This window comes from Tyto alba, unplaced genomic scaffold (assembly GCF_018691265.1).
Source record: "Tyto alba isolate M040663 unplaced genomic scaffold, T.alba_DEE_v4.0 Super-Scaffold_40, whole genome shotgun sequence".
In the NCBI taxonomy this organism is placed as follows: domain Eukaryota; kingdom Metazoa; phylum Chordata; class Aves; order Strigiformes; family Tytonidae; genus Tyto; species Tyto alba.
In genome coordinates, this window is record NW_024881316.1 from 22,909,458 (window position 1) to 22,937,128 (window position 27,671).

The window sequence follows — 27,671 nt, forward strand, 5'->3', positions numbered from 1 at the left end:
TCTGTATGATTGTTTGTTTTTTCTCTAATAAAAAAAATACAACAATAAAGTAGCAATGAATTTTTACCTGCTCTTGCAAGTCTTGTGTTTTGCTGGGTGCTACGTTGATGATAATAGCTCAAGGCCCTACTCAGTGACCACTGGACACAGAACTGCTGTTCATAACTTATTGGCCTTTAGGTTGGGTTCCAAATGCAGTCCTTTTAAAGCTGACCTTTTGATTCAGCCTCTTTGATTTGTAAAATGTATGAGGAAGAAATATTAGCATTTTATCTGCTGACATAAGACGAGAGTTCTGGGGTTCCTTCTGTAGCTCCACTCAGTAGTCCAACATCCTCCTCTACTCAGAAAAACAGGCAGCATGCCAAAATGCTACTGCTTAAATTGTATTACATGAGATTTTTCATACAGCTGTCTGCCAGATCTGGGTGGTATGTTGTCTGTTCTGAACATTTCAAGTAATTTCTTAGGTCTAAACCATGAGCTCTGTAGATATGACTAGATACATGATTTAACTCTGATGCTGGCAGTGCTCTAGTTCACCTTACATAATCCTGTCATTTTATTTATCTGGCTACTAGAATCACTGCAAAATAGTACAGAATGCTTAGTATGTTCAACAAATAAAAAATGTATTCCTCCTGTTTGTTTCTTGCTCCACTTCAATCAGAGGGTATATATATTTAGATAATTAATTATCAAGTGATTGGATGGCTCCCATTATCCTGGAAGGTAATGCTCTGCCATGATTATGTCCTGTAGAGCTCTGCTGGCCTTGGAAAAAATCTTTAGAAGTATTAACTTCATTTTCATTCATGTCACTTGTATGTCCACTTTCTGCAACTACTTTAGCAAATGGATTTCATCTGTCTGAGATACTGACGTCAATGTACTATCCACTCACATGAGTGACTTCTGGTTAAACTACTAAATTAATACACAACAATTATAGTTGCATTTTCAGTTAAAAAAAAACCCTGCAGATATTTGTACCTGAAAAATTACTATGATGAGAGCTGTGCCTAGACAGTCAGGAGATGAAATGTCCCAAATCAAAACATCTTGACTGTCAGTTGTCAAATGCCCACAATCAGTGCTCTCAAGTGAAATACAGCACATGAATTATTCCCAGAAATTATTCCAAGAATAGTTATGAATAGCTATTAAATCTGAGAAATTCAAAATCTGATTACAGACAGATTGTGAACAAAGAAGTCAAATTTAGTTTAAAAAAATAATTGTTACAGATTACTTGTTTGTCTCTATTGCATTTATTAAATATTTTTATTTACATTCCACTGTCAACTAAGCTTCTCTTTCAAGCATAAACTAATATTTTTAAAACAGTAATCCAATTGGGAAAATTGCCTGAGCAGTAATGTTATACCTAATGCAATATTGCCTGCTTCTGCTCATTTTGGAAGTCTATCTCACACAGTGACCAAGGAAAAAGAAGCAAAAGTGATAACAACATAAAGTTAAAAATAGGGTGTTACATTTTTCTGTTTGGTTTGCTGCAGATGGAAGAAATACAATATAGTAGAATTCAAGGAGTTTGTAAGTTTTTCTGGGTAGTTACTGATGCTTGTTATGTCTACCTGGTACCTGATAACTGTAGTAGTCTGATCTTGAATTTGGTACCGGGTACCAAAAAAACAGTGGAAACTGTAAATAATAATAGCAATCAAGCAAAAATATGAACAATTCCATTCCCATTTAATTGTGTCTTAGAGGTCAAATTTTCTGGGTGTCCACTCCAGGTACAGCTGGGAATTGCTGATTATCAGGATGTACCTATGAGCTGAAATCTTTTGATAACATATTAATATGACCAAATATTTTTTGTTGATTAACAAAAAGGTGTGTAAAGGTGGGTTTGTGACTCTGATTTTCCACTCCTTGTTCCTCGCTACTTTCAATATGCATTTTATTGTTTACTGTATAAAACTTTCATGGGTGTCCGATAACTGCATAAGGAAGAAGGCTGTGGAGAAACAAGTTTCTCTATACAAGCAGTGGAAACACTTTCTTCTTCAGGTGCAAAACTGAAAACCTGTCTGCTTTTGGTAAAGATGAGTAGTTTACAGGTTCCACACAATACAATACAGTCAGCTTTGGGGAAAACAAACTATGCTGAGTTTGATACTGCATAAATGTTTGAAATTACAGATAAATGAGAATAACGCCTCTTTTGGTATTTTAACAACAGTGAATATTAGAGTGGATGGTCTTTTTTCAGTCTTTATTTTTGCAAATAGAATTTCTGTCAGTGTTTGTCACATCTCCTAGGTTTACATATTTAGGACCAAATTTGGTCTATGCTCAGTAGATAAGAAATATGATGTACTGTATAATAGCTGTTATTGTCACTGATACATTTTCCTTCATATTTTTAAAATTCTCAGTATCCCTGAAACTAGCTGGACTATGCTATCATTTAAAAGTGTTAAAATACATTTCATTTTCTGTGCTCTGTTTTTGTTTTGAGTTGGTTACCTATGGTAATAGTGACATGGCTATCTGAATCTGTTACAGTGTGCCTGAATATTATGACTACGGTCACGGAACAAGCGAAGAGGCTTATGACAGCTACGGTAAGGTCTATTCTGTCTCCAGCAAAAGTGTGAAATCAAACGAAAAAATATGTCACTGACAACTCAGAAATTACTTCCACATACTTTTCTTTCTTTCTCTGCTTTTACAAAGAACAAGCAAAATGGATTTGTGTAAGTTTAGGGCTAAGCTTGACTTACTGAAGTAGGACCAGAAAATTGGACAGATCAATTTTGATCAAAATTACGAAGCCAATTAATCATAGTCACAGATCAGCTTAACAGCAACACTGAAGTTTCTGATTAGTGCCTGAATATATTTCACTGTTAAGTTTCAGTCTGCTTGATGGGCCAACAAGACTACACATCTGCTACTGTTATATGCATCACTTCAACCAGCAAGTTATGTGAGATTTTGAAATACAGGCTTTATCAAAGTTGAAAGAGAGGGTACTGTACCACCATGGGATCTCCCACTGCACCAAGATAAAGGAGTATCTTGTATGTCATGCCACACGAGGCTCTACAAGTAGAGGGAGCACTGTACCCTTTGCACCTCCCCACTGAGTCTATGTCTAATCTGGAATAGTTCTACTTCATGGGAACTAAGGCCATGAGAGGAAAATAAAGTGTTGCTCCAATGTGTACAGCCCATTTTCTAAGTCTGTTGTTTGATATTAGTGATGTGTTTCAATAACTAATTAGAATCTAGTCTGTCTTTTCCTATCAATATTTTTTCAGTACATTGTACCATCAGATGGCACAGCAAATCTCACATTGACATTTTCACTGAAATAATACAGCACAGCTGACTGTTGTCAGCTTAAAGACTGACCCTAGTATAGTCAGCAGAGATGTCATGCTTGATTTACTACTACTAATAAAGTATTGTAGGTTTACATGGTGACTTTCAAAGCATTGTGAAAATGACAACTGCTGGAAATGACTCTGCAAGTAAAAGTTACAGGAAGAGGTTATTTAAGAATTGATGCTTAAAATAAATAATTCTACTCATGCAGCTGTGAAGAAAATGTCACTGTAATGCAAAGTTGCATTTTCCTTTCTATTAGTGCAGAAATCATGTGATATTACTGAGATGTCAAAATGATTGTATTCATAATCAGAAATAACTTAATTTTTTGTATAATCAGTACTCACAATACATTTGGATAATGCAATGTGCAGTCAAGCACATTGTTAGTGCTAAATAAGTAACAGTAACAACTTATCCATATGAATGTGTGTGGTTACCCCTTTTTTCTTTTTTGTATGTACTTTTTTAATACCTGCAGTGAAAGACGTTTCCTCCCCTCTACAGATCCCCTCTCCACCTTTCCTTCCAAATGCATTGCTAAGGCTTTGAGCGATGCAGAAAAGCATAGTCTGAGCTCAGCAGTAAGAATTACCCACTGTTTAACTATTAACTAGACCCCCCCATGCTAAATCTCTGTATGTTTTGGGAAGACATTTAAAGTAATGTTACTCTTCCTCCAATCCCTCCTTTGTAAAACTAGAAGAATATTACTTGTTTTCCCAGCAGGGGTCTTGAAGGGACTAATTATCTAAGGCTTACAAAGTGTTCAAAGAGTGGGATCATGACTAAATTTATGTTCTGCATGAAGCTACTTTTTTTCTTTCTATTCAGCAGCTGAAATAAACTCAAGATGCCTGAGTTTGCTTTGCTAGACTTGTCTTAAAATACATGGTTGATAACTGTGGACTTGGTTTTTTGCTTAAACTATTTTCTGAGCTGGCATTTGAATACAAAGATCTGGAATAGTTTCTACCAGTAATCTGGAATAAATTTAGAAATGGAATAATATTCCAAATTATGATTTTTCTACTTCCTGGAATCAGACACATTTATATATGAGTATTTGTGTTCCTGTTGGTTCACTTACTTTAACAGATTATCAAATTTGATAGTTCTGTTTTCTGGAAACCTGTGTGTGAATTGCCTTCATCCCAAATTCACCACCATTTATCTGATGAGGTAATCTGAGTATACAGAACTATAGAATGTATGCGTAACTTCCTTGCTTTCTGAATTCTTGGTACATACACTGATGTCCTCTCTGTATCTGACTTTTTCAGTGCCTCCCACCCAGCCAATAAGCAGTATGGTGACACCCCTTCTCAATCCTCATGTAAATTTTACCCTATTTCTCTTTCCAGAGAACTGTTCCCAGTTCTCTACTTCTTTTTCAGAATGTTTTGTAATTCATTGTGAGTCTTCTGAATCTATCCCACTATGTAAAATCAGCTGTCCCTTCGTTTTTCACTGTCCTGCAGAAATCAACAGTCTTTCTTTCACCCCAGTTTAGTTTCACACCTTGTTTTACCTTCCACCCTCTTTTACAATTCTTTCTGGCACACTTCTGTAATTCAGAATTCCCCCAAACGCTGAATAAGAACACACAGAAATGGTACATGGACACAGAACTGGTGTCCTGTTGTTTTTTAGATGTTTTGTTTAACAACTTGCCTTTTCACCCTTATCCCTTTGAATAATAGTATCTGAATTATCAAAATTGACTAGCTTGGCACTTCTTTATTTTCTCCCATGCATCGTCCTGCTTCCAACTTATCTTTAGGGAGGACAGTTCTCAAGTCTAAGAAGGTTTTCTTTTATTCTTTTTCATGAAGTAGATTTCACCAAATAATAATGCTACTTCATACTTACAATTTTTAAAAAACTATAATATAGAGCTCTCTGTGGTTTGATAAGTATTATACAGCACCATAGCAGTCCTATATGATCTGCCTGCTATGACTTTTCTTTCTGTCTGGACTTTGGAGAAGTAGAAGGGGGGTTTTGTCTCATGAATTTTTCTATGCTTCTGTTAAAAGAGCTTGAGGAAAAGTCTGACTGGGGGCACTATTTCCTCAGAGGTTCTTAAAATTTATGTATTTATCGGTCGTTTACAGTAAGGTTGCAAAAATAGCAGGGATGCTTCGGACCAGAGCCCACCTGAACACCATGTCATTCTCAGGAAGGGAGAACTAAACAGGAAAGGGCCTAAGTCACTTATCTGAGGCTGGGCAAGATGAATTCTTACACACTATTCACTGCTGTAAAATCTACAACTTGAATTATCTGTCCTGACTCCTTGTTCTATTTCTGATGTGAAGGTTCCTGACAATTCGATCCCCTCCGAATCGAACCAAGGAATCTCCCAAAACAATATCAAAGTCAGCTGAGAGGGATATATGTAAAATCCCAATATTTCCCATGACTTAGTGATATTCCATGAATGAAAATTCATAGCACAGAACCCTCTTATTCAGTTAGACACTTAAACTCTATTGTGATTTGATATGCTTGCCACCCAGTCTCTCGGAAGGATCAAAGTAGAGACACTTCAAAGCATTCCCTGCAGCAGCCTCCAGGCACCTGGAAATACTCTACTAAGGAATTATAAGATTCCTACAGTTTTTTATAGGATCAGGATTATGCAACTACTGCTAGAGAATTTTGAAGAACACTGTTCTGGGCTGAGGAACATAAATTTGGGACATATTCCTGAAAAACTTCTTGTGGATGTAGCCCTTATAGTCTTCCTCATGTGAATGATAAAGAAATATCTTTAGCAGACACTTTAAAACTAAAAAGCCAGTCACCTAAAGTACCATTTTCAAAAATGTAAAGCATCCTCACTTATAATCAACTCAGTAAACATTTATGATACTTATGTCACTGAAGGTCTTGATGTCTGCATGTATGAATTTAAATCTAGGAGTCTAAACTAAGGTGGCAGTGTCATTTTAACTTGATGATGATACTTATGTTTTAAAACAGAAGGCATGAAATTGGATTAATTTATGAACAAAAAGTTTATATCCATTGCTCTCATTATACTTTATTAATTTTATGGTTTCCCTTGTGGCACTGTTGTCATCTGAAGAGGCATCTAGTGAAAACATTAATTTAATTATTTGTCTACTAAATCAATTAGGATGAAATGTACAACTGAAAATTTGGTAACTAAGAACCTTTCCTGCCTATATGTGATGTCATGCCCAAATCCAAATGTACTTTCACTGCACAGGACCACTGTAAAGGAAAAGCCCTTTGTAAACCATTCACGTTCTTATTTCAATCTCCTTTTCCATGATCTTTAGAGGAATCAGCATTCTTAGTACAAGTGTTGTGCTGTGTTAGAAAGATAACAGAGATAGTATGACTTGCTAGCAAGGCACATTCAGTACCTCATAATATTAATTGTATCTGACCTGCCTCACAGCTGTTTCATCTGAATCCTTTTTCTCCTTTGTGATGATCAGAGCACTCAACGTTTTTTTTTTTATCAGATACTGTTTCTGTCTTAGTTCTTCCAAAGGCTGGGGACTCTAGCAGATGAGCTCTGCAAGTTTCTGCTGCAGAAGGTTGAAGAGAGTCCTGCCTCTGCTTCCAAAAGCTGAAACTGCCATAGTGCGGATGGAGGAAAGTAAGAGTGTGCCTGTTGTCAGATGCTATAGTTCACAGCCTGGTGCTTATACTGCCTTTTGTATTACCTGAAAATGCTGGTGGTTTATGTTTTTATGCCAGGTCATGAAATGCAGTATCTGAGAGTCCAGTATACATGGACTTCTGTTGCTACTGCCAAAAAAGTAGAAACCTTAAGTAGAGGGTGAAAGAAGGTTAAAGTCTATAACCTCCTAAACCACCACAATTTAATTAGAATAACACCATCTGCCAAAGGTCTTAGGCAAGAGTTAGGAAGGTTAATCTGTACCTTGTCTCCTACACAAAGAAGGAAGATACAAGTGAACTCCACTCACATTCCTGCTGCTATTTAGGAAAAGCTTGCAAGGCTGTTTATTGCATATGCTGCTATTGCAGCAAGGAGACATTATTTAAATGTGTTCTATCTTCACCAAAAAATTTCAAATAGGCACATTTTCTCTAATTACCACATTTTGTAGTGCTTATTCTACTCCAGTTTAGCATTAAGTGCTTGCTTGTAAGCAACTGGTATTTGATTTTAGGATAATTCCATCTTTAATTAAAATTGGATAGTGTAACTGTTTGGTATAATTCCTTTTAATGTAAGACATCATTTAAGTTGTAAAATGCTGCCACAATGATTTAACTGACTATGTCACAAATAATTCCCTGCCAATCACTCAATATGAGAGCTTTGCAGTTGACTATTAGTTTACTAAGTAATGCTCTACACAGACAGCATTTTATCAACAAATACTTTATAAGGTTTTATAGGGTTAACAACTAAAAATGTACAGCAATGTTCAACTACTTTTTCATTACCTTTTTAATTTTGTGTTTGTCCTGAAGACCATATTATCTAGTAATATTTTTTTTTTAGAATAATAATAATAGTTTCTGCTGAAAAAGTAAAATTAAAAATAAATATATTATGATGAAATTTGGGGAGGAAAGAGTGTATGGAGGGTTCAAAGTTCAGGAAGTCTGATAAATAGGTTGATTGAAGATATATTACCTTAGGAGACATAAATTCTGAAAAAGATTGCCCAGAGAAATTGTGGTTGCCCCCTCCCTGGAAATGTTGAAGACCAAGTTGGACGGGCCTTTGAGCAACCTGATCTAGTGGAAGGTGTCCCTGCCCATGGTGGGAGGGTTGGAACTAGATGATCTTTAAGGCCCCTTCCAACCCAAACCATTCTGATTCTTTGATTCATTACAAGATGTAAGCATGCTCATTTAATGGAGAAACTCAATTAACTACCATCCTAGTGTGAAATAAACCCTGTATTGATTAATCTATGATAGTGACAAAGGAGTTGAAGCCATGCTTCAATGTATACAGAAAAATATTTTCAAATTTTTAAGAAGCACTGCTTAGCAATTACTCTGCAGGTGAAGATAAGAGGTTTGTTCAACTGTCAAGTCCAAGTTCCAGCCTTAATTTTAATAATAATTTAGGTATTGTAGGCCATTGGTCCTAGTATTCATTATGCTCAGGGAGCTAAGGGTTTCTTACCCTATTTTTTTCTAGTCTAGTCTCATTTAAATATTAAAATGTAGGAAATTAAGTGCTCAAATAAGATAATGACTGATACACAGATGTAAGAGACATAGATCTAATTCTCATTATAGTGTTTGACTTCACATAGCTTGTGAATGCAGGCAAGATATTTACTAACACTAATTAATAAAGCCTTACTAATGTGCACTGATTGTTCACTGATATCATCTGAGCATATACATTTGGTATCTGATAGAAAATATCACTGGCAACATACCAAAGAAAACTTTCTTTGGTTTCTAAGTCTTGGAGCATCTTGACGTTGATTAGGCATGTCAGAGGCAAGAGGACACAGCTTGTGCCAGCATGATGGAGTTTTTCTTCTGTGTCTTGACAGAGCACATGGCAGGCAGGTTAGTGCTTGCTGGGTGCTTGTACGCTAGAATAGGACCAGGAGTGCTCTTTTGAAGCAGATTTCCCAGTTGTTTCCATTTATCACTCATCTTTTCACATCCCTGAGTGGGCTCAAAGTACAAGATTTTTAGTTTGAAACTAAACCAGAAAATGCATTCCCAACTGTTTATGAGAATTCAGTTCAAAGGCTTAAATTAGGGCCAGTCTGAAATGGAAAAAATCTCTAGAAGCCATATGGTCTGAACATCAGGTCCTCAGCATCAGCTGTTTCACTCTGCAGATCATTCCTATTTGTAAGCACTTTGTGCTAATGTTGATATAGCACCTGAGTCCTGATGCTTCCATAGCTATCCAGGCTGATGACCTTGCTACATGTGCCATGGTTCTGTCCCAAAAATGCCAGGTGTGCCATGGGCCTATATGACCACCTTTATTTTGGGATGACAGAGGCATCTGGTCTCTCCTTGAGCATGAGGCAGGTGTACAGCCAGCCCTGGGAACTCAGAAGTGCTCCTGAGTCTTCCTGTACAGCGTTCTATTTTTCTTCTGCCAGAAACAGCAGTCTTTAGAGACTTCTACTGCATATGGACAGAAGATATGACAAATAAATCGACCTCCTTTAATCTTCTATTTCAGTCATTCCTATACTTATTAGGGTATCAGAGATCCAGTTCCTACTCTGTGGGACAGTATGAACTGTCAAAAGCATTTCCTTGATTTTCTGCAAAATTTTATCAATTCTTTGACTGGAGGAACCACCTTATCTGTCTCCCAAATAGTATTCATTCCCTCAGAAGAGATTTATGATTTTCATAAGAGCATGATTTTGAAAGTCTGCAGGAAAAGGAGCACAGTTTGAACTCAGCTATGACAGCTGCTGTGGAGATCATACTAAAGTTATTGCTGTCCTGTTAAATTGGTGTTTTAATTAGACTACAATTCTTTAGAAAGCTCCACATTTAAACCTGTCACATTTTTTTAACTGACTGTATATCCTAAAACTTTTGTACTTCAGTTATTATGCTACAGCACTTAAAAAAAAATCCACATGTAGTACAAGAAAGAGACTGCTTTTAATTTATAGCAACTTATGCTTCTCTATTACTCCTGAATTAAAAATCATTTTCTATGCCAGAATAAGTAAATCATGCAAAACTTTCATAGATAGTAAATGAAATAGTAATTTCACTGATTTTCGCCAGGGGAAATTCAGAGTTGGAGAATGTAAGACAAAAGTCCTGTAATGCTGATGTGCATGTAGTGCTGACCATCTATATAATTCCAGACACAGTATATCACTGCACATATCATGATGTATTGCCATAAAGGAATAAAAAACTAACTTTTACTGAAAATAAGAAAAAATAAAACTCCCTCCACTCTATCACATTCACACTCGCTCCACAGCAACAATGATAATAGTCAGTCTCCTCCCTGTGTTGCAGTTTCCTAAACTAGCTATCTGTGCACTCTGATGTTGCTCCTTTCCTGTCTGAGGCAGATGTTCCGTGCAAAAGTGGCTGAACTCTTGTAAAAAATTATTTTCTTCGGTAGTTATTACTGCTCCTCTTTCTACATTACTTAACCGCCAGAGAGAGTACTCCTATGTGCAATCCTCATCTGCTCCAGTGCTAAGTAAGCTGGAGGATTTCTGTGGTTCTCCACTACCAGTTTAAGCCAGGGCAGCTCACAATACTAAAGCAGATTTGGCGTACCCATGCAGTCTAATCTGTTAGCCCTCCTGAAGAGAATGTACTGTCAAGCATAAGGACAGTAGTTTTTTAAAACAGTTACAACTAAGTTCAAAAAGTAGACTATTAAAATACAGGTTTTTCCCAGCTTTTCTAGTTTTTAAGTCATATATATTGCATGTGCAGTAGGTTTAGTAAAATAAGTGGTATTCAGCATGATGTAAGTAAGCATAGTGGTTTTGAGCCTGTGTTTTGAAAATATTTTTTGTCTTCTGACAAGATTCCACATTTCAAATAAGAATGTTACCATTTGTGATTTGAAAGATAGCTGCTTCAACTGTTCCTCTCACAGAATTATAAAATGCATAGATATCAAGTCATAAAATCCTGTGTATGTTTCAGGCTTTGCAGATAAGCAAGAGAACAGAAGAGTGAAAAATTAAGCATGTACTCTCCTTAAAAAAAAAAAAAAAAAAAAACAACAAAACCCGTTCTTGAGTTTTTATGTAAAATAATACATACTTGTCCGATTACGACATGAGAAAAGTGCAGTTGTCTTTTCTGTGTGGATTTATGGGGTGAAATTCTGAATTTGTCAATGTTAGTCGAACTTTAGTCATTAGCTTGTGTAGGACAAAGTTGCCAACCATTGCTTAGTAGTTTATCTCCACCCACCTTTTCATGGAGGGAGAAGTTTGGAGGCTTACTAGAAAGACAGCACAAATTGAATTATCAAAATAAAATAATTCTAATTTTCATTGTTCTCATTTTAAAGTTAAATGTCTGGTTTCTATAAGGTCTTCTGCTCATCACATCAATAACACTTTTCTCTTACTGCTCAGACAATTAATTACATCTCAGAACACCTCAGGGACATAGGTATTCCTGTCTCATTTTACCAGTGAGGAATTCATACCAGAAAATATTAAACAATTATCCAAGGTCACTGAGCAAACAATGAGTAGAGCTAGTAATCACAATTCCTGAATTGCACTTACGCTCCTTCTCTAGTGCAGTGTGCTCTCTCCAAACGTATGCAGTATAATGACCTTGCAAAGAAGGTAGAGATTTTCTTCCTCATAGGAAAGAAAATTATTTTATTCTGAATTAAAAGCAACTTCTGCATTTCTAATAGCCCTAACAAAGACAACGCTTAACAGACAAGGTGGGACAGTGAGAAATGCCACCACATCCAAAAAACACCTCCTCCCACCCCTCTCTTCTTCCCAGGCTCAGCTCTGCTCCTGATCTCTCCACCTCCTCCCCCAGTGGCGTGGGGGGCAGGGGATGGGGGTTACAGGCAGTTTGCTACTTCCTCCTCCTCAGGAATGGGGATGAACTCCACACAGTCTTCCCTTGCTCCATGTGATTCCCCTTTCACTGGAAACAGTCCTCCATGAACCTTCTCTGGCATGAGTTCTTCCCATGGGACGCAGCCGTTCCCATGCTGATCCAGCGTGGGTCATCCCCCCTGTGTTGCAGTCCTCCCAGCGCCAAACCACAACAGCAAGGGCTTCTGCTTCCTTCAGAGTCCCGGCTTCCTTTAAGCATAGTTGCCTTCTCCAGGTTGGGCTCCTCCACAGGCTTCAGGGCCTCTGCTCCACCATGGACCTCCATGGGTGTTGGGGGGGCAGCCCTGCCACCTCACCACAGGATAAATGGGGGGCTCTTTACTCCGGCGCGCCTCCCCCCCATTCCTTCTCCTTCCTTCTGCTGACCTCGGTTTTCACATAGGTGTCCTTCCCATAACTCCTCCTTACAAATCTCAACCCCCTCTCAGGTTCCCCTTCTTAAATACGTTATCGCAGAGGCTCAGCCACCCTTGGTCATTGGCTCGGCCCTGGCCAGAGGCGGGTCCGACTTGGAGCTGGGGGAACTTTGAGAAGTTTCTCACAGGGGCCACTGCTATAGCCCCCTCACCTGCTACCAAAAACCCTGCCACAGAAACACAGCACAGCAATAATCAGGTGTTAAATAAGTTACCAGGAAGAAGAAGTGATCAGATCTTCATTATTACAAGAAATAATCAGTGAATATAAGCACAAAAATATCAGGAAATAACATACTCATATGCATGTCACATGCTGTTAATATGTATATTTTCATTTTAAAGCATCTGTTAATATGATCTTCATTTTAATTATGTATATTGTTGCCCTCTTTGCATTTGTTAGTTTTATTCAATGCTGGAAAATTCCATGACAAGGTTGCAGAACACTGACTGAAGAGTAGGAAAAAAGTACTCTGAGTATGTGCTTTTCTTGAATCTTGTACTAGAAGACATTTCAGCATGTGATGATAGCCACTGCTTGGGGTAGAATTTTGGGGTAGATGGACCACTATGAATCTTTCTGTGCTTTGAATACTACATAGGTAAAACAGTAAGACAGAAACAACTTCACATGTATCTCTCTCTACTGTAAGTGATACAATTTAGCAACCCCACATTGAAAGAAATTTTACAGGTTAAAAATACTATGACCTTTTTTTCACTCTGACTCTCCGGTAAGAAAAAAAACCTAACTTAAATTCTGATTTAAGCAGTAGATCAGTGCTACTCAGTGTACTAGCAACTGATCAAACAATAATCTTTAAAGATAGTCTCAGCTAATATATCAATAACATCTGTAATAGATACTGGAAGTATTTATATAGCTCAATGAACACAGCAACTAAGAGTCAATCTGAATTGTAAAAAGCAGTGCAAAAATAATAACATATAATTTCAATCAATCAAAAACCAAGGGTGCTGATTGCCTGTGACAATAACAATTAATTTATGTATCCTAACAGTGAGCTTCAAATATCAATTCACAGGGAGCATACAACAAATTGAAAGAAGTGTCTAGTGTAATTAAAAGGGCTGTGCCCATGACTTCACCTTTCTTATAAAAAAAATTTTTTTTATCAAAAAAATTTTCTATGACACTTGTTAAAGCACCCAAAGCAATCTTCATGCCCAAGCACACTCAGATCCCTCATCTATAAACTCTCATATGTTTTCATCATGCTGCCATAACTTATACTTTTAGTTTCTGAAAGCAAAGCATACAGTATTTCTTCTTAGCTAAGAATGTCAGCTTCTGAGAGCTGTTGCAAATTGTCAATAACAACAAATTTCTGAAAAAACTGGACCCTCGGTCCACAGTTATTAATCTGCCTGTGAGGATTTCTTTTCAATCACTGTCTTTGACACCTGATAGCACTGGGGATGGTCAGAAGTGAAAAGGACAGGGGGTGAGAGGAGCCTGCTAGAGCAGAAGGACTGGACAGCACTGAGGGAGCAGGGAGGTCAGACTCCGCAGGGTTTCTTTACGTGGGACTCAGAAAGAGGAAAAGAAACAAACGTTAAAGCACAATGACAGCCCTGCACATCCCTTCAGCTCTTGGGCATGCTGATTCACAGACTCACTAGCAGTTCTCACAATTACCTTTCTCTCTCCAAGGCTACAGCTCTTACTGCTTTTCTCCTGAAATCCCCCTCAGTTTCCACTTCATTAACGCATCACTGTATTAAAATAAAATATGTCCAGACTCTCTTTCCTTTCCATTTTGGCATAGTCTCTCAGAGGAAGGCTAGACTCCACTGTTCTCCTATGTTCTGAAACACAATGAAACTCATCCTGGGGATCAAAAAGGCTAAGGGGTGTTTCAACCCTCCTGCTACTCAACAAGCTACCCAAATCTCTGTGTGACTACTAAGGTAGTGTATATAGCTTCAATCCTTGCAGACTATTCCTGAAGACAGAGCTTTCCATTCTCAGGAGCCATCCTTGATACTGAAAAAAAAAAGGTTATATTGGAGTACTGGAACCGAGATATGAAAGATCAGATTTGCATGTCTAGGAACCTTTAATTACTAGCATTCAGATATATTGTTCTTCATTAAAAATCCCTGTAGGAAAAAACACTAATAATCAAATTTCTTTTTTGATGTGGCTGCATCTTGTAATTTATTGCCATCATGTGGTTCAAAGATGCTTTATGGTATTGCTCCATATCATCTTGCTTTCTCCACAATAAATGTATAATCATTTAGTGCTGTATAAGTGGTAGACGCCAGTGTTTTCCCAGTTGAAGGCTGTAATCCCATAACTTTCACCTATGTTTTGGCTACAGATTCACCTGTGAATGCAGTAGGGTCTATCATGCAATATCAACAAGAGCTGTTAGATATCAACCATCCTTACATATTTTGATGATGGTATTACCAAATAGGTATAAATAAGTTGTGACCATCATCCTTCCTTGTTAAAGTTTGAAATCAAGCAAATAGGTCTACCATGTTACTGGAAAAAAAGCGTAAGAGACTTGTACCACAAATTACATTTCTGTTCTTGTTCTGTATCAGAAGCTGGTGCAGCCACAGCAGCAATTTATTTTAAGAACGTGGTTAGTCAAGGAAAAACAGCTTCTTCCAATGGGTAATATAAAGTAATTTTTTACTATAGGAGTACTGTCAGAAAGGCTGTATGTTTCACCTCTATATGAAGGTGTTCCAGTTTGGAGGTGGGGGTGGGGACTCAAAAGGAACAAGAAATTGGTTTGTCTTTGTGTTGTACATTTAGTGAGTATTTTTACTACTTTAGTCATTTTCATTTATATAAATAAAGCTTTTCCTTTTTTATCTAAATCTTACTTCTCCCCAAGGCTTCTCTGCAAATGCAGTGACGCTTCAGCAATGGGTAATTGAAGCTGCAGTGCATTTACAGCAAAATGCCATTTTTAAAGGGTGTAATGAAACATACTGCAGAGGCAGGATTTTTAAATTCACTATATGGAAACTGAATCCCTGTAGGAATGAGAGACCTGAGGATTTAGGACTATATCATATTGGCTGCCACTTCTTCAACCCTCTAGGCAATAGCTTTCCACAGTAAACTTTGGTTTCGTGTGACCATAAAACCCCTGATATTCAACAAGAGAACATCCTGAGCAGCTCAAAGAAAAAGAAAATAAATGGAATGCACCAAAAAATCACAACAGGAATGCTTGTTGTTCCATATCAAGATCAGCTGCTACCAAACCTTCTCCAGATGTCCACTCCTAGTATGTGCTACTCTGAGCCTCACTTTAACTCTGCAGCTGATATTCCCCCTCCCTAGGCTTTCCCCTCACACCTCAAGGCAACGAGATAACGAAATGTTGTTCAAAATTTTAACAGGCTTTTTGTTTTATATTTTCATTTTTCTGCATTCGTATAGTATTATCTTTTTACAAAGACAATCTTTGATATCTGTTTTAACCATTCAGTATTTTAGTCTAGAGTCAGCTAATTATTTTCTTACTTGTCAAAAGTCAGCACTGATTAGCAAAAATGAGATACCAGCAATAAAATCATGCCCACTAAAAACAACAGGCTTATTAACTAAAATGCTTCAGGTCAGACAGACATTTTTTTCTTTTACCTCTGCTCACTCCTAGAGTCTTTGGAATATAGATAATTTTTTGCAGTTATAGATCTATAGCCACATTAGATACTCCAATTAGTGCGGTAAAAAAAAAGACAGGTATTCTTGTTTTCTAAGGAGGCTATTGTGTTATTTCTGTATTAAATGAAAGTGCATATATGATTAATTTAATTTATTCAGGGAGAATTTTTAAAGTCTTAAAAGTCTTTAAATGTTATAAAAAAAAATAAAAATAGGCAGCAGCAACTTTTAAACTTCAAAGGTGAATGGCCAGAAGGAATAATTCTTTCTTAACATCAACAGTGTTGTTATTCCTTTCTAAAATGAAGTTTGGACAATAAGAAGGTCAGTAGATATATAATACTTCATTTACAGTAGAACAATAGCCAGTACATTACTAATGGTTAACTATCTTAAACCAAAACTGGAAAGAAATCAACATCACAAAACTTTAAACGCTCTTTGACAGCTCTGATGTGATTGGATGGGCAATTCACCCCTTGGTTTGGGGAAATATAGTTGATTTCAGTGAAGGAGTAGCTGAGATGAGGAAGTTAGTGGGCCAGTAACACCTGTACTGAGAGTAGATAAGAGGGTGGAAATAGATATCATCTCAAACCTGCTTTTGGGCCCATTCACAATTCAACATGATACCAACGTGTGATGTTCTGTGTGCCAACACTGCTCTTTGGGCCATGGGCCAGGATCTGGTTTATGATCTAATGGCCCAACTGACCATTCACACTCAAAATTCACTTTAATAAATCTGACCCCAAGCAATCCCTACATAGTATAAATCATGGTCTGCCCTGTGATAGTTTGGGGGGAAAAAATTGATGCTTCATCACTGGCAGTATCTCCAGTCACCATCGTCTCCCTTGGTGACTGCCAGAGTAGAGCATTTGCTGGAGTTTATATTATTCCATAAGATCTCAGGTTTTGGTTACTGCTTCTCTACTAAAACATGGTAGCTGACCCTGAGCACTGTTTCAAGTCAATGTGGCTTACTTTGCATTAAAAAATAGATTATTTGCACTAATGCGGTCACTGACTGTATCTCAACTGAAAAGGTGTTCTGTGAATCTACCTCTTAACTGTAACCAAAGATGTGAGTGCTTTCTTAGGTGGAGTGCAAGGTGAAACATTAATTTACCTTCAGTGTTCATTTGAACTAACCCATCTTGCTTTGTCCTGAAATGGAGGGCACAAAAAATGTTACCACCTTTCCATTCATGGGGTAGCTTCTTCAACTATGATTTTTCCCAACTATTCTGCAAGGGTTTCTCTATACTAAATATTTGTATCTTTGTACTTTTCCACCAATGCAACATTTAAAGAGAGTTCAGTTTCCTTCCCATTCATGGATGGAGAATGAGGCCTCATTCTCCTTTACCCTGGAGGACTTCCCGACCTAACAAAGAAAGAAACTATGACTTCAATTTCCCATGTAGGTGGACCGTATGTGGTCCTATCCATGTTGGGTAAGATTTCAATTTTGCAAAGTTTCTGCTGATAGGATGGGTTTTAAAACTTATATACTCGCATACTTCCTGTGTTAGGGCTAAAAGTGTGGTTTGACTGATGGCGAAATATACTGTATTATAAAGGTTTTCAAAATAGACAAAATTCAGCATCAGCACACCATTCAATACATGTTGCTAATATCTCACTATATCGAGCAAAAATTCATTTGGAACTTGGACTCTAACACATGAATACAAAAAGAAAAATCCAAACTATTTTTTCTGTGCTTGTACTATGCAACAATATCACTATGTATGTATTTGTAATTCTCTATTATTATCATAGACACATTAATCAAGATGCAGAAGATAAACAAAGGCCTCTGTATGTATTAGTTTCACAGGGGAATCTTGTCTTTTTAAGCTGATCATAACCAAATTATATGAATAAAGTATTTAAGGAGACACCGGTGAAGGTTGAACTTGAGTAAATCACATATAGCAACTGAGCCCAAAGCAATCAAAATGTGGACCTTTTATTGAACTCTTGTTCTGCTGTTGCAGGTGTATTTATGAAGTCTTTGTTTGAGAGGAAAATGTTGCTATTACTCTAAAAACTTGCTTTAGTAAAAGAAAATCTTTGACATGTCTTAATGGAGATGATTTTTTTTAAGTTCCTTTTTATATTTAAGGCCATCATTCCATTAATCAAGTAGCTGACTAAATTTATAGCAATGTAGTTAACCTTCATTGAAATGTATGAATAATAAAGATTTGATTTTTAATATTTTCATGTACTAGCCTATGTAATTTATTTTGCATAGAAAGCTCTATTCTTTTGTTTAGCTCATTCTGGTAAAAAAAAATGAATAAAATTCTTCAGTGTTTTAAGTGAATTGCAACAGACAAACTGCTTTCAAGGAGTCGGGAATCCATCATTGCTTTCTGGCAGTGACCTGACACTTGAAAGCCCAGTCTCTCCTTCCAGTATTGGGAATGGAATACAAGAAAAAAAGAAAACTTAGCTTGAGTTTGGATTCACTGTACAGGTACCTCAGGAATCAGATAGAACTCAAGAACATCTCTTCTTGGCTTATTAGAAAATAAATGAGAATGTTGCATGTAACATGAAAAAATGTAATAAAAACATGTTATTGGCTATAAGCAATGAATATTTTTGACCCTGATCACCATAGCTAATATGTGCCACATTGGCTCACAGTTTATCCCCGTATACCTGGGAGTTCAGAAAGTTTCACATTTATATTCCATATAGATGAATTTTATTGACCATGCTGAGTCAGGAGTACTCGTTTCAATACTTGATGGCTGAGTGGGGTAGCAAAAGTCTAAACCAAGACCTGAGCAATGTTCTGAAATGTTAATTTATTTAACATGCACTTAAAAAATTTTATATCGATCAAGGAATAAAAATTACATGCCTCTTAAACAATAAGTACAACTGGATTTTTGAATTTATGGGCAAGGACCCTGAATGTTTCAAGTAGTAGTTCATCAGTAGTTCAGGACTGGATAGTTCAGCTTATTACTGTGTTACCTATTAATAAATGTAATAAAATAGCCTCACTTTAGACTTAGGAAAATGGATCTATTTTAATATACTAATCAATTAGTTTTGTTTTGATAGCAACAGCAAGTATACTGTTTCATCATCAATTTGAATCTTCCTTTCCCTTTCTCACTGGCTTCAAATCACCTTCCTATCTTTTAAACTCCTCTCTTTTCAGTCTGGTTTTTATGCACATTTAAAAGTGTTCTTTTTTTCCCTAGCATCAGAAGCCTTGACCCTTACTTTTATATCTTATAAACATTAATATTCTACACATAGCTGTAATAAAAACATGCTGATTACCAATAAAATAAAACAGTATGGAAAATAACTAACATCTGCCACAGTGATTTCTGAATAGCTTCTATATTTCATTACAAAGACATAGACAGAATAGCATTTAACTTTGGGGGGGTATGTAGAGATTTTGAAACTTCCTCATGAACAGTGTATGTCAGTTGTATTCTATGACTGTTGTAACAGGGGTAATGTTGCCCTATGATGTGATGTAAGATAGATGATATACTATGATTTCCGCATTTCTGTTTTAATCACTCTGTGTATGATCAGTTGAAGTCAGTGAAAGACAAAACCAGAAATCATTTGATGATCCACTAACTGATTTAGGAGAGAGTTCAAGTTTGGGGTTCAACTGCTGGACCACAACTGTCGGTAGCTTCCTGTTTGCTCCTTTGGAAGGTTTAATTTCCAGAAATACCTTGGGGGGGGGGAGGGTGGGGCATGGAGAGAAAAAAAGTAAAATTTTAGCAGCTTTATAGAAACTGAACTAGCCTTACAGTTTTTACCTTATTCTTCCTGAGCAAATTTCATTCACACAAATTTGAAAAAGTGTTCAAAAGATAATGCAGAGTAAAAACTATTTCGCAAAACTCTTTTCTTTATGCAGTAGCTTCAATTCTACACATTATTTTTCTTCCATTATTTTCTTTCTTTTGGTCTCAAATGAAAGTAAAAAAATCAAATGTGTTTCTACTATCCTTTCATGATTTGACTCCTCATGTTATTAACATATGAACTGCATTAAATGTTATTCACATTAATACTTAAATGCTAGAAGCTCAAAACATCAAATAAATTATGAGCTGGCACACTAGTGCAGTGATTTTTCCAGAACTGACTGTACTGCCACCACAGTATGTATCCATTCTCTGCTGAAAGTGAAGGAGTAATGTTTTTTTTCATCCTGAGTTAGACAGGTTGCCTGTATAGAGAAGTAGAAGGTTAGTTTTCTGTAAGTTTTTGTGGGAGGATAAAGAAATAAATCATAACGCCATCCTCATTTTATTTTTCTAAATCTTTCAGCAAAAACCCTTGAGAATTTTGACAGCCATTAGCAGTGGCATCACTTTGTTCTTTCAAGCTTAGATATTTACAAAATATGTTTTTCTCTTCTGTTTTTAGCACAAGAAGAATGGGCCACAACCCGTTCCAGCCTAAAGGCACCACCTCCAAGGTCAGCCAGAGGGGGTTACAGGGAACACCCCTATGGTAGATATTGAAGGTCCTCCTCATCTGTGACCTCATCTCAAAGACAATTAATAGCCTGTGGTCTCCACATAAACAGCAACAAGACAAGTAATAGTCCATTTATTTTCTATCCTAGGGATTACTCCTCATTATTATCTGATGTACTACTTGTATTTCCTATAACATTGAAGTGACATTGGCATTAGTATTATTTTATAACACGGACTTAAAAAAACAGACAAAAACATTTGGCAAGCATTGTCTATAAACCATTCAAAGATGATGTTCTGTTGGTTGTATTCATTGCTGTGTGTAACTTAAAAAGCATGACACTGTTACAGATCTGGAGTCTCTCTACATACTAGCTAAGGCTGAGTTTTTGTTTAGGGTTGCTGAAAGACTGTAATATGATTCTTCTTTTTCCTTTTTTTTTTTTTTTCTGAACCAGACAATAATCAAGCTGTAGATAAGATGTTTTAACCTGTCTTTTTTAATATATGTTAGTTTAGATTAAGATGTTCGATATTAAGTTTGTAAATTTAATTTTAAATGCTGTTTTAATGGGGTTGAAAACAAGTAGCTACTGTATGTATGTAGCTAACTGAATTTGTTCAGTGTTTTAACCTGTATTTGTTAAAAAAAAATCACATAAAGTTCCATGTGTAAGCTTCTCTAAATAGGAAACCATAATTTTGTCAAATGTTTGCCATAATTTGTCAATAAAGCTGAAACCTTTTGTAACAAACTAAATTTGGAATTACTTGTTTTCTAGCTTTAAATGACTGCTTTATTTCTTTTTCAAGAGATGCCTAAAATGTTTTTTATATAAAAATTACAAAAATGAACCCAAGCCTGTTTTAAGATTTTTTGTGTAAGACTTTAAAAGTTGTATTAATAACTTCTGGTTGTTAAATAATTTAAAAGTTAACAAACTAAACTGTTACATGAATCATGGTTAGTATCCACTAATGTATAACATGTTAATGGAAAAAAATGCTTTAGAACAATAAATGGATTTTAAACTATCCTCTAAGCTTGATCTTGCTAAACACAAACTCTGATTGACTTGTTTGTATTAGCATGTCTCTCGTGAGAATGTAATGGAGTTTAAAGAGGTAAGATTACCACTTACCACTGTTAGACTGTCTAAATGCTAGTTCTTCAACCTTTGAGTTTCCCCGCACATTAAATATCCCATTCAACATGTAAGCATTGCATAGATTCACCTATTTGTTTTCACTCAGAAGAGTGCGTTGACTGCATTTTTCGTAGTATATAACAATTTGTCTTGATAAACAAATCATCAGTGTCACTGCCCAGTTGTTGATACTCAACTTCAAAAACTTTATTTGTAATTTTCAGTGCTAAATATCACCGCCCTTGAAGGCAGTTTAGAGGGCTGATATTTCTTTTGAGACTATCAGACTTGATGGCTGATGATTATTAAGGAAATATGTCGCAGGACTCAAAGGATGACTAAACGTTAAACAGGTAACACTAATAGTAACTCTGTAATTTTGAGTATGCAACAGTAATGTTAAATATTCTCAGTGATTAAGTTACTGATAGTTAAAAAAGTAAACCTACCAAAAGATAACAAATAGGTATATAGGCTATTAAAACAACTAATTAACATTAACTAGTGACAACAAAATTATTCTACAATATATAACCCTCAAGGTAATAAACAGAACTAAAATTAACAATAATAGTAATGCAACTCTTGCTAACAACAAATATATAACCTAAATTTTGATGAAAAAAGAAAAAAAGAACAGAAGACTTGATGGTAGGGATGCCAAAACTGTTAATCCTTTAAATACAGTCTTTTTGTTTACAGTGGCTTTTTGTCAATGTGATTGGTTTACTTTTTTGATGAGAACAAAGTACAGGCCTATTGCTGTTCAGTTTGTGAACAAAGTCTCTTGCAGCTGGAGTTGCATGCTAACTCTTTTGAATAGTTTATGTAGCGTATGTTTTGTCGTTTGACGTGTTAAAGTGAATTTAGTAGGCTACGTGATGGTTACATTGAGTTTATTCTGTCTCACTATTTCAGGGACTCACAGGCACTGGACAGCTAAGCAGCAGATCTGCTGAGAAGTGGTCAGGTAAGCTCTGCCACACCTCAGGGGGTTTTCCTCTTTCTGATTTTAACTGTGCATTTGTTTTTACTAACACACAGAAACATATTCAACTGGAGTTTTAAAATAAATAATTCTTTCCAGCAATGTTTCCCTGCATAACAGCATAGTGATTATGGTATAATGGCAATCAAAACATTTGCTTTTATATGGTATGATACCCTTCATTTAAATAAAAGAAGTCTTGTCATCTGGCCTTTTAATGGTAAATATTAAGATGGTATACTTTATAACTGCTTCTTCTAAAAACAAGAGCTGGTGTTTATTAAAACCATTCCTACATTTTGGAAACAAACTATTCACATGACATAGAAAAATACAATACTGGCTTACCTTTGCTTCACAAAATATTTATCATTTCTTTCTATGACAAAGGTATCTATAAAGAGACAGGATGTTTATTATTTATTCTTTTGTTTGGTAGGTTTTTCTTTTGTATACTTTAGAAGGGCAGAGACATTAATGGTATTACCATGCGATGGCATGGATCAAGGCATAACTTTCTGTATTTCTCTGTTAAATACATTTAAACATAAAGGTATATCTTGGATAACCTTCTTATATGGACTTCAGATTATGTATGAGATTTCTGATTGAAGACAAATGTCATTTCTGGAAACATTAAAAAAAATTCAGCTCAGTTACAAGTTTGTCCACTCACTCAGAAGTGTGAACCTAATCACAATTAAAAAAGTACAAATGCTCTTCCTCTTTCATAATTGTTAAACTAGATAAGAGTTAATAAACAAAACTGATGATGTTGCACACCAAATACACAGTCCCAGACACATTTATTACTCTGGCATCTTCTCCCATGATTGTGGTCTGACTGATTTAACATTTTCCAACTATTGGTGTATTCAACGGTTACTTACAAACCACAAGTTGTGTTGTATAACAAGATATAAAGGGGTTATTTTTCCTCTGCAAAGGGTTGCCTCAATACCTTTATAAATTGGTTTGATTTATGTGCTACAACCACTCTACAGGCCAAAGTGATATAACACAGCATTAAGATTTACCTGCAAATTGCTGTCACATCAGTGTGTGTGTGTATGTACCACTATAGTAAAAATCTTCCATCTACACACCTTGCATACAGTTATATAAATGTGCTTCAGTCAGTATATGTTATATCTATACAGACAAGAAAAACATACCCCACTACTATTAATAGTTTCATGTCAGTATAACTGTGATTATAGATTATTATACACTGTAGATTTTACTACGTAAGCATTTCAGGAAATTCTCATGTGCCTTACTGAAACGGTTAATTACAGAAAACTGTGAGCAGGTCATACCTTATGTGATATCCAGAGCAAAGTACATAAAATTAATTTCTCACTTGTGCATCAGATTTTTATGTGAGGATAACTGGTGTGAACTCCTTGAGGATGGACTCCGATAAATATGGATTTATAGCAGAGCAGTGTCCTTTAATATTATTGTCTCAAAGTCCACTTTATGGCCATTATTTGTGTAGAATAAAAAAAAAAATGAAGACTGTCAGTAAAATGATGCATTGTGAAATATTCTTACACAATAATTATTTTTTAAAAGTAGGTTAATAAGTCAGTGCAAGCAACTGTTCATGCAAACATCTGTTCTATTGATTTTTAGGAAATCAGTATGAAAAATTACCCGTGACTGCATGTGATGTTCTGTGTTAACTGCAAAGTATATTTCACATCAGTTTCTGAAAAAGTCTTACAGTTAATCAGATATGTCTTAATAAGGAAATCTACCTTCTTATTTTGAGATAGAATAACAAAAGAGTCTGGTAATTCTAATTAACAGTCATCTTTAGGTCTTCCATGAAAGCTGTAATGTATTCCCTACATCCACCAGTCAGGTCAGCCATAATCCTGAGGTCCAGAAAACTTACATGCATCATCAGAAAACACAGAACTTCACATATACTACAGATAATTCCAAGACTGTAGTCACCAACCACATTTTCTTTGGATTAATTCACATATGAAGTAGTTTTGTTTGTAATAAGAAGAAAAACTAGCATAGAAAATCAAAATTCTGAGTGAAAAACACTAAAAAGAAAACCAGAAGTGAAAAAGCAAAATTTCTGTTAAAAGATTTCTAAGATTTTTTTGTCCAGGTTGACCTCATCTATAGAACAGTTTGATCTTTAAAAGAAAGTAGTACATTATAATTTTCAGTACTTAAAACAGCAAAATATCTTATTTTATAAAACTTCACTAAAATATTCTTAATTGTACCTCTGCAGCATCAAGTTAAATATTCTTTTCATTGTTTTCCTTTTAAAATGGAGCTGTCTACTTTTAGAAATTCTTTGCTTTCATGAGATAGTAGATAATATATGCACTCCTGGGTGAAAACCCTTGTTACCCTAAGTATTGTATTATAAATGCAAACAATGCACGTTCCAAAATGTATTTGTTAAGAATAGAATCAAGAAGCCAGTTTCAAAACTGATGATTTCTGGAGGTGGGTTATGCAGCATTGATGAAGCGATGATCAGCTAATGGAGTGGATGACACAGTGACAGCATCTGTAACTTCTGATGTCAGATTGACACAGCTCACTTGCTGGAAATTTAGTCCGAGAGGAGGGAGCAATTTTCAAGTCCAGCTAGAAACAGAGTAGGAAGAAAACGCCAAGGGGCTGAGCATTGTCACCTGCTGGAGCAGAACCCACAGAGCTGCACCGCCAGGGACAGGCTCCTGGAACAGTAACAGACAAGGAAAAATTGCACTACTGGTCTGTTTTGTCTATTTGTCTAGCAGATTTTTTGCATGTGTTCAAGAGTCATTGCAACTGAAAAAGTGAGCTATCCCTAGAGTAGCAACCTTTATGAGAAAATGAAGCAGCACCAAGTGGCTATTTCTTTCCTATAAAGCTTATCTTACACTGTTGAAACAAGAAGATCTGAAATCTTCATATGAATAAATGAAGAACCTTAGGAAGTACAGTATACCTCACCTCTAAGGATGTTGACAATGCTTTTCTATCTCAATGAAGTCTTCAACCTCCATTGAGAATAACAGAGCTATAACCATAAAGCTCTAGGAGGTATTCCTTACTGCCCATGCCCCATTCAGTCTATAACCCAGCAATAATTACTTCATTAGACTTGAACATATGCTGACTTCTAACGTAAGTAACACCAATGTTAGTGAAAATGAGTGAGTGCTTGTAAAACAGATCACTGTGTCTATGGTAGCTCTGAAGGAACGGATGTGAAGACCTGGTCACTAGGCACGGCAGGCTGGAAGAGTCTGTGTTTCCCTTTTTTTAGGGAGCTGCCAGACCACAGCCAGGACTGATGTACTGAGATGAGTACCTGAAATTTAATAAATCAACCAAGTTACCATTAAAATCAGGATAATGAACATAGATGAGTGTATCAGTTAAAAGGCCTAACATTTTATCATGATAATATGGGTTTATGGTAGTCCCTGAAATACAGTCCAGGATTATTATCTGAAAGTTAATATCAAGAACAAGTGATGTATTGCGTTCAAATAAAAACCAATTTGGTCTACGTTAGTGATGTATTTCCTCCATGTTTAACAGTAGGAGTGTTGTTTTGTGTTCTCTCTTTCTAAGAAGTTCAAAGTTTTGCGAGACTCCAATAATGCAGTTACAAAATTATAAATGGTGACAAAGGAGAGTCATAGAATAAGCTAAACATCAGAGAGTATTTTGTCAATATCTGAAAGATTAATATGATCCATTAAGGAAGGGAAATCCTAGACAGTTTTCCATATTGTATTGTATTAACTTGAAGTAGCAAGTCAAGACTGTATAAAGATTAAATAAGGACATCACTGGATTTCAGTGTTCTCCATACAATCTGTTTAGAGATACTTCATACTGTGTAAAGTTTACTGATACATTTGCTTTCTTTTGTGGAAAAATACTATCTAAAAAGAAAAGGTAACTGAGAAACTCTATCTGAATTTCCTAAGCAGCTACATATCTTGACAGAAAAACTGTTTTCCTGTAATATTGCAAAACAAATACCAAATCTAAACAAAATTATAATTTCCCTAAAGATTCTATTTACTAACCAATTTCTAGCAAAGATATTAAGAAAATAGTATTTTTTTTCCCAAAGTATTAGCTGAATTATTTTATAATGCTGTAGAACTTCAGTAAAATGCTCAAGATTGAGAAAAAAAAAGTTCATAGAGTCAGAATCATAGAACAGGTTATAAATTCATCCTATGTAACAAAGATCCTACCGATCTCTGTATCAGAGTGTATGTATTTTTAGGGTTCAGAAGGGCACAGTTCATTTGTAGATGCATTTTATCAAGATATGAATCAAAAAAAAATAATTTTACTAAAAGATTACCAAGTTTTTACCAAAAAAAAAGCAACAATTTTAGTTTACAAAAATTGAAAAGGCTGGCTGTAATTAAAGATATGTCAAAAGAATGAAGATCATATTTGTTATTATTTCAAGTCATCCTCTTTTGTCAACAGATTGGCCTAAGTACATAAAGACTCCTAATTAATAAGTAAAATCACAGGAAAAAAATGAAAAATACTTGAATGTTGAACAGAAAAACAAGTCTAATGTTTTCTGAAGTTTTCTGTCCTCCATTAAAGACTTAGAGGCACTGTGTGACCTCCATCAGTTATTAGAACTCAAGAGTTATCAAAGACAGTATTTTATCTATTTTACTGTATTGGTCTATGGAGACAGAAAAGGCACACAGCTGACTTTCTCAAACCAATTACAGCTTCAGAGATGATCACCATCTTCCACTCTGTTGTTAGCTAATTACATTTTTCTAGTCATTGCTATTGCTCATTGGGACCTGACTGAAACCTTTGAAATCATTAAGCCTTTCCTTTTTCTTCAGTTGGTTTTGTTTCTGGTCCTGTAGGTTAGATGCTAACATTCATTTGGAGACATTAAGGAAAATGATTCCCACTGAAAAATTTGCCGATCTATGTAGTTATTAGCAAAATTATCATCTTTGCTCATATCATATGTGCTGAT

At 35.8% G+C, this 27,671-nt stretch overlaps 1 protein-coding gene across 4 annotated transcripts in view; it reads left to right on the top strand.

Annotated features, from left to right (window-relative positions):
* KHDRBS2 (KH RNA binding domain containing, signal transduction associated 2) overlaps positions 1-22,645 on the top strand; it is a 427,487-nt gene extending 404,842 nt beyond the window's left edge. For 3 of the 4 annotated variants that reach the window (XM_042803482.1, XM_042803485.1, XM_042803484.1), the window contains exons 8-9: positions 2,536-2,594; positions 20,472-21,564. In XM_042803482.1, coding sequence (XP_042659416.1) covers positions 2,536-2,594; positions 20,472-20,569 — 157 coding nt within the window. In that variant the 3' untranslated portion in view covers positions 20,570-21,564. Of the gene's footprint in view, positions 1-2,535; positions 2,595-20,471; positions 21,565-22,593 lie in introns of those variants that run through there. The other variant, XM_042803483.1, reaches the window with a different exon arrangement.
* Positions 22,646-27,671: the final 5,026 nt, after the last annotated feature.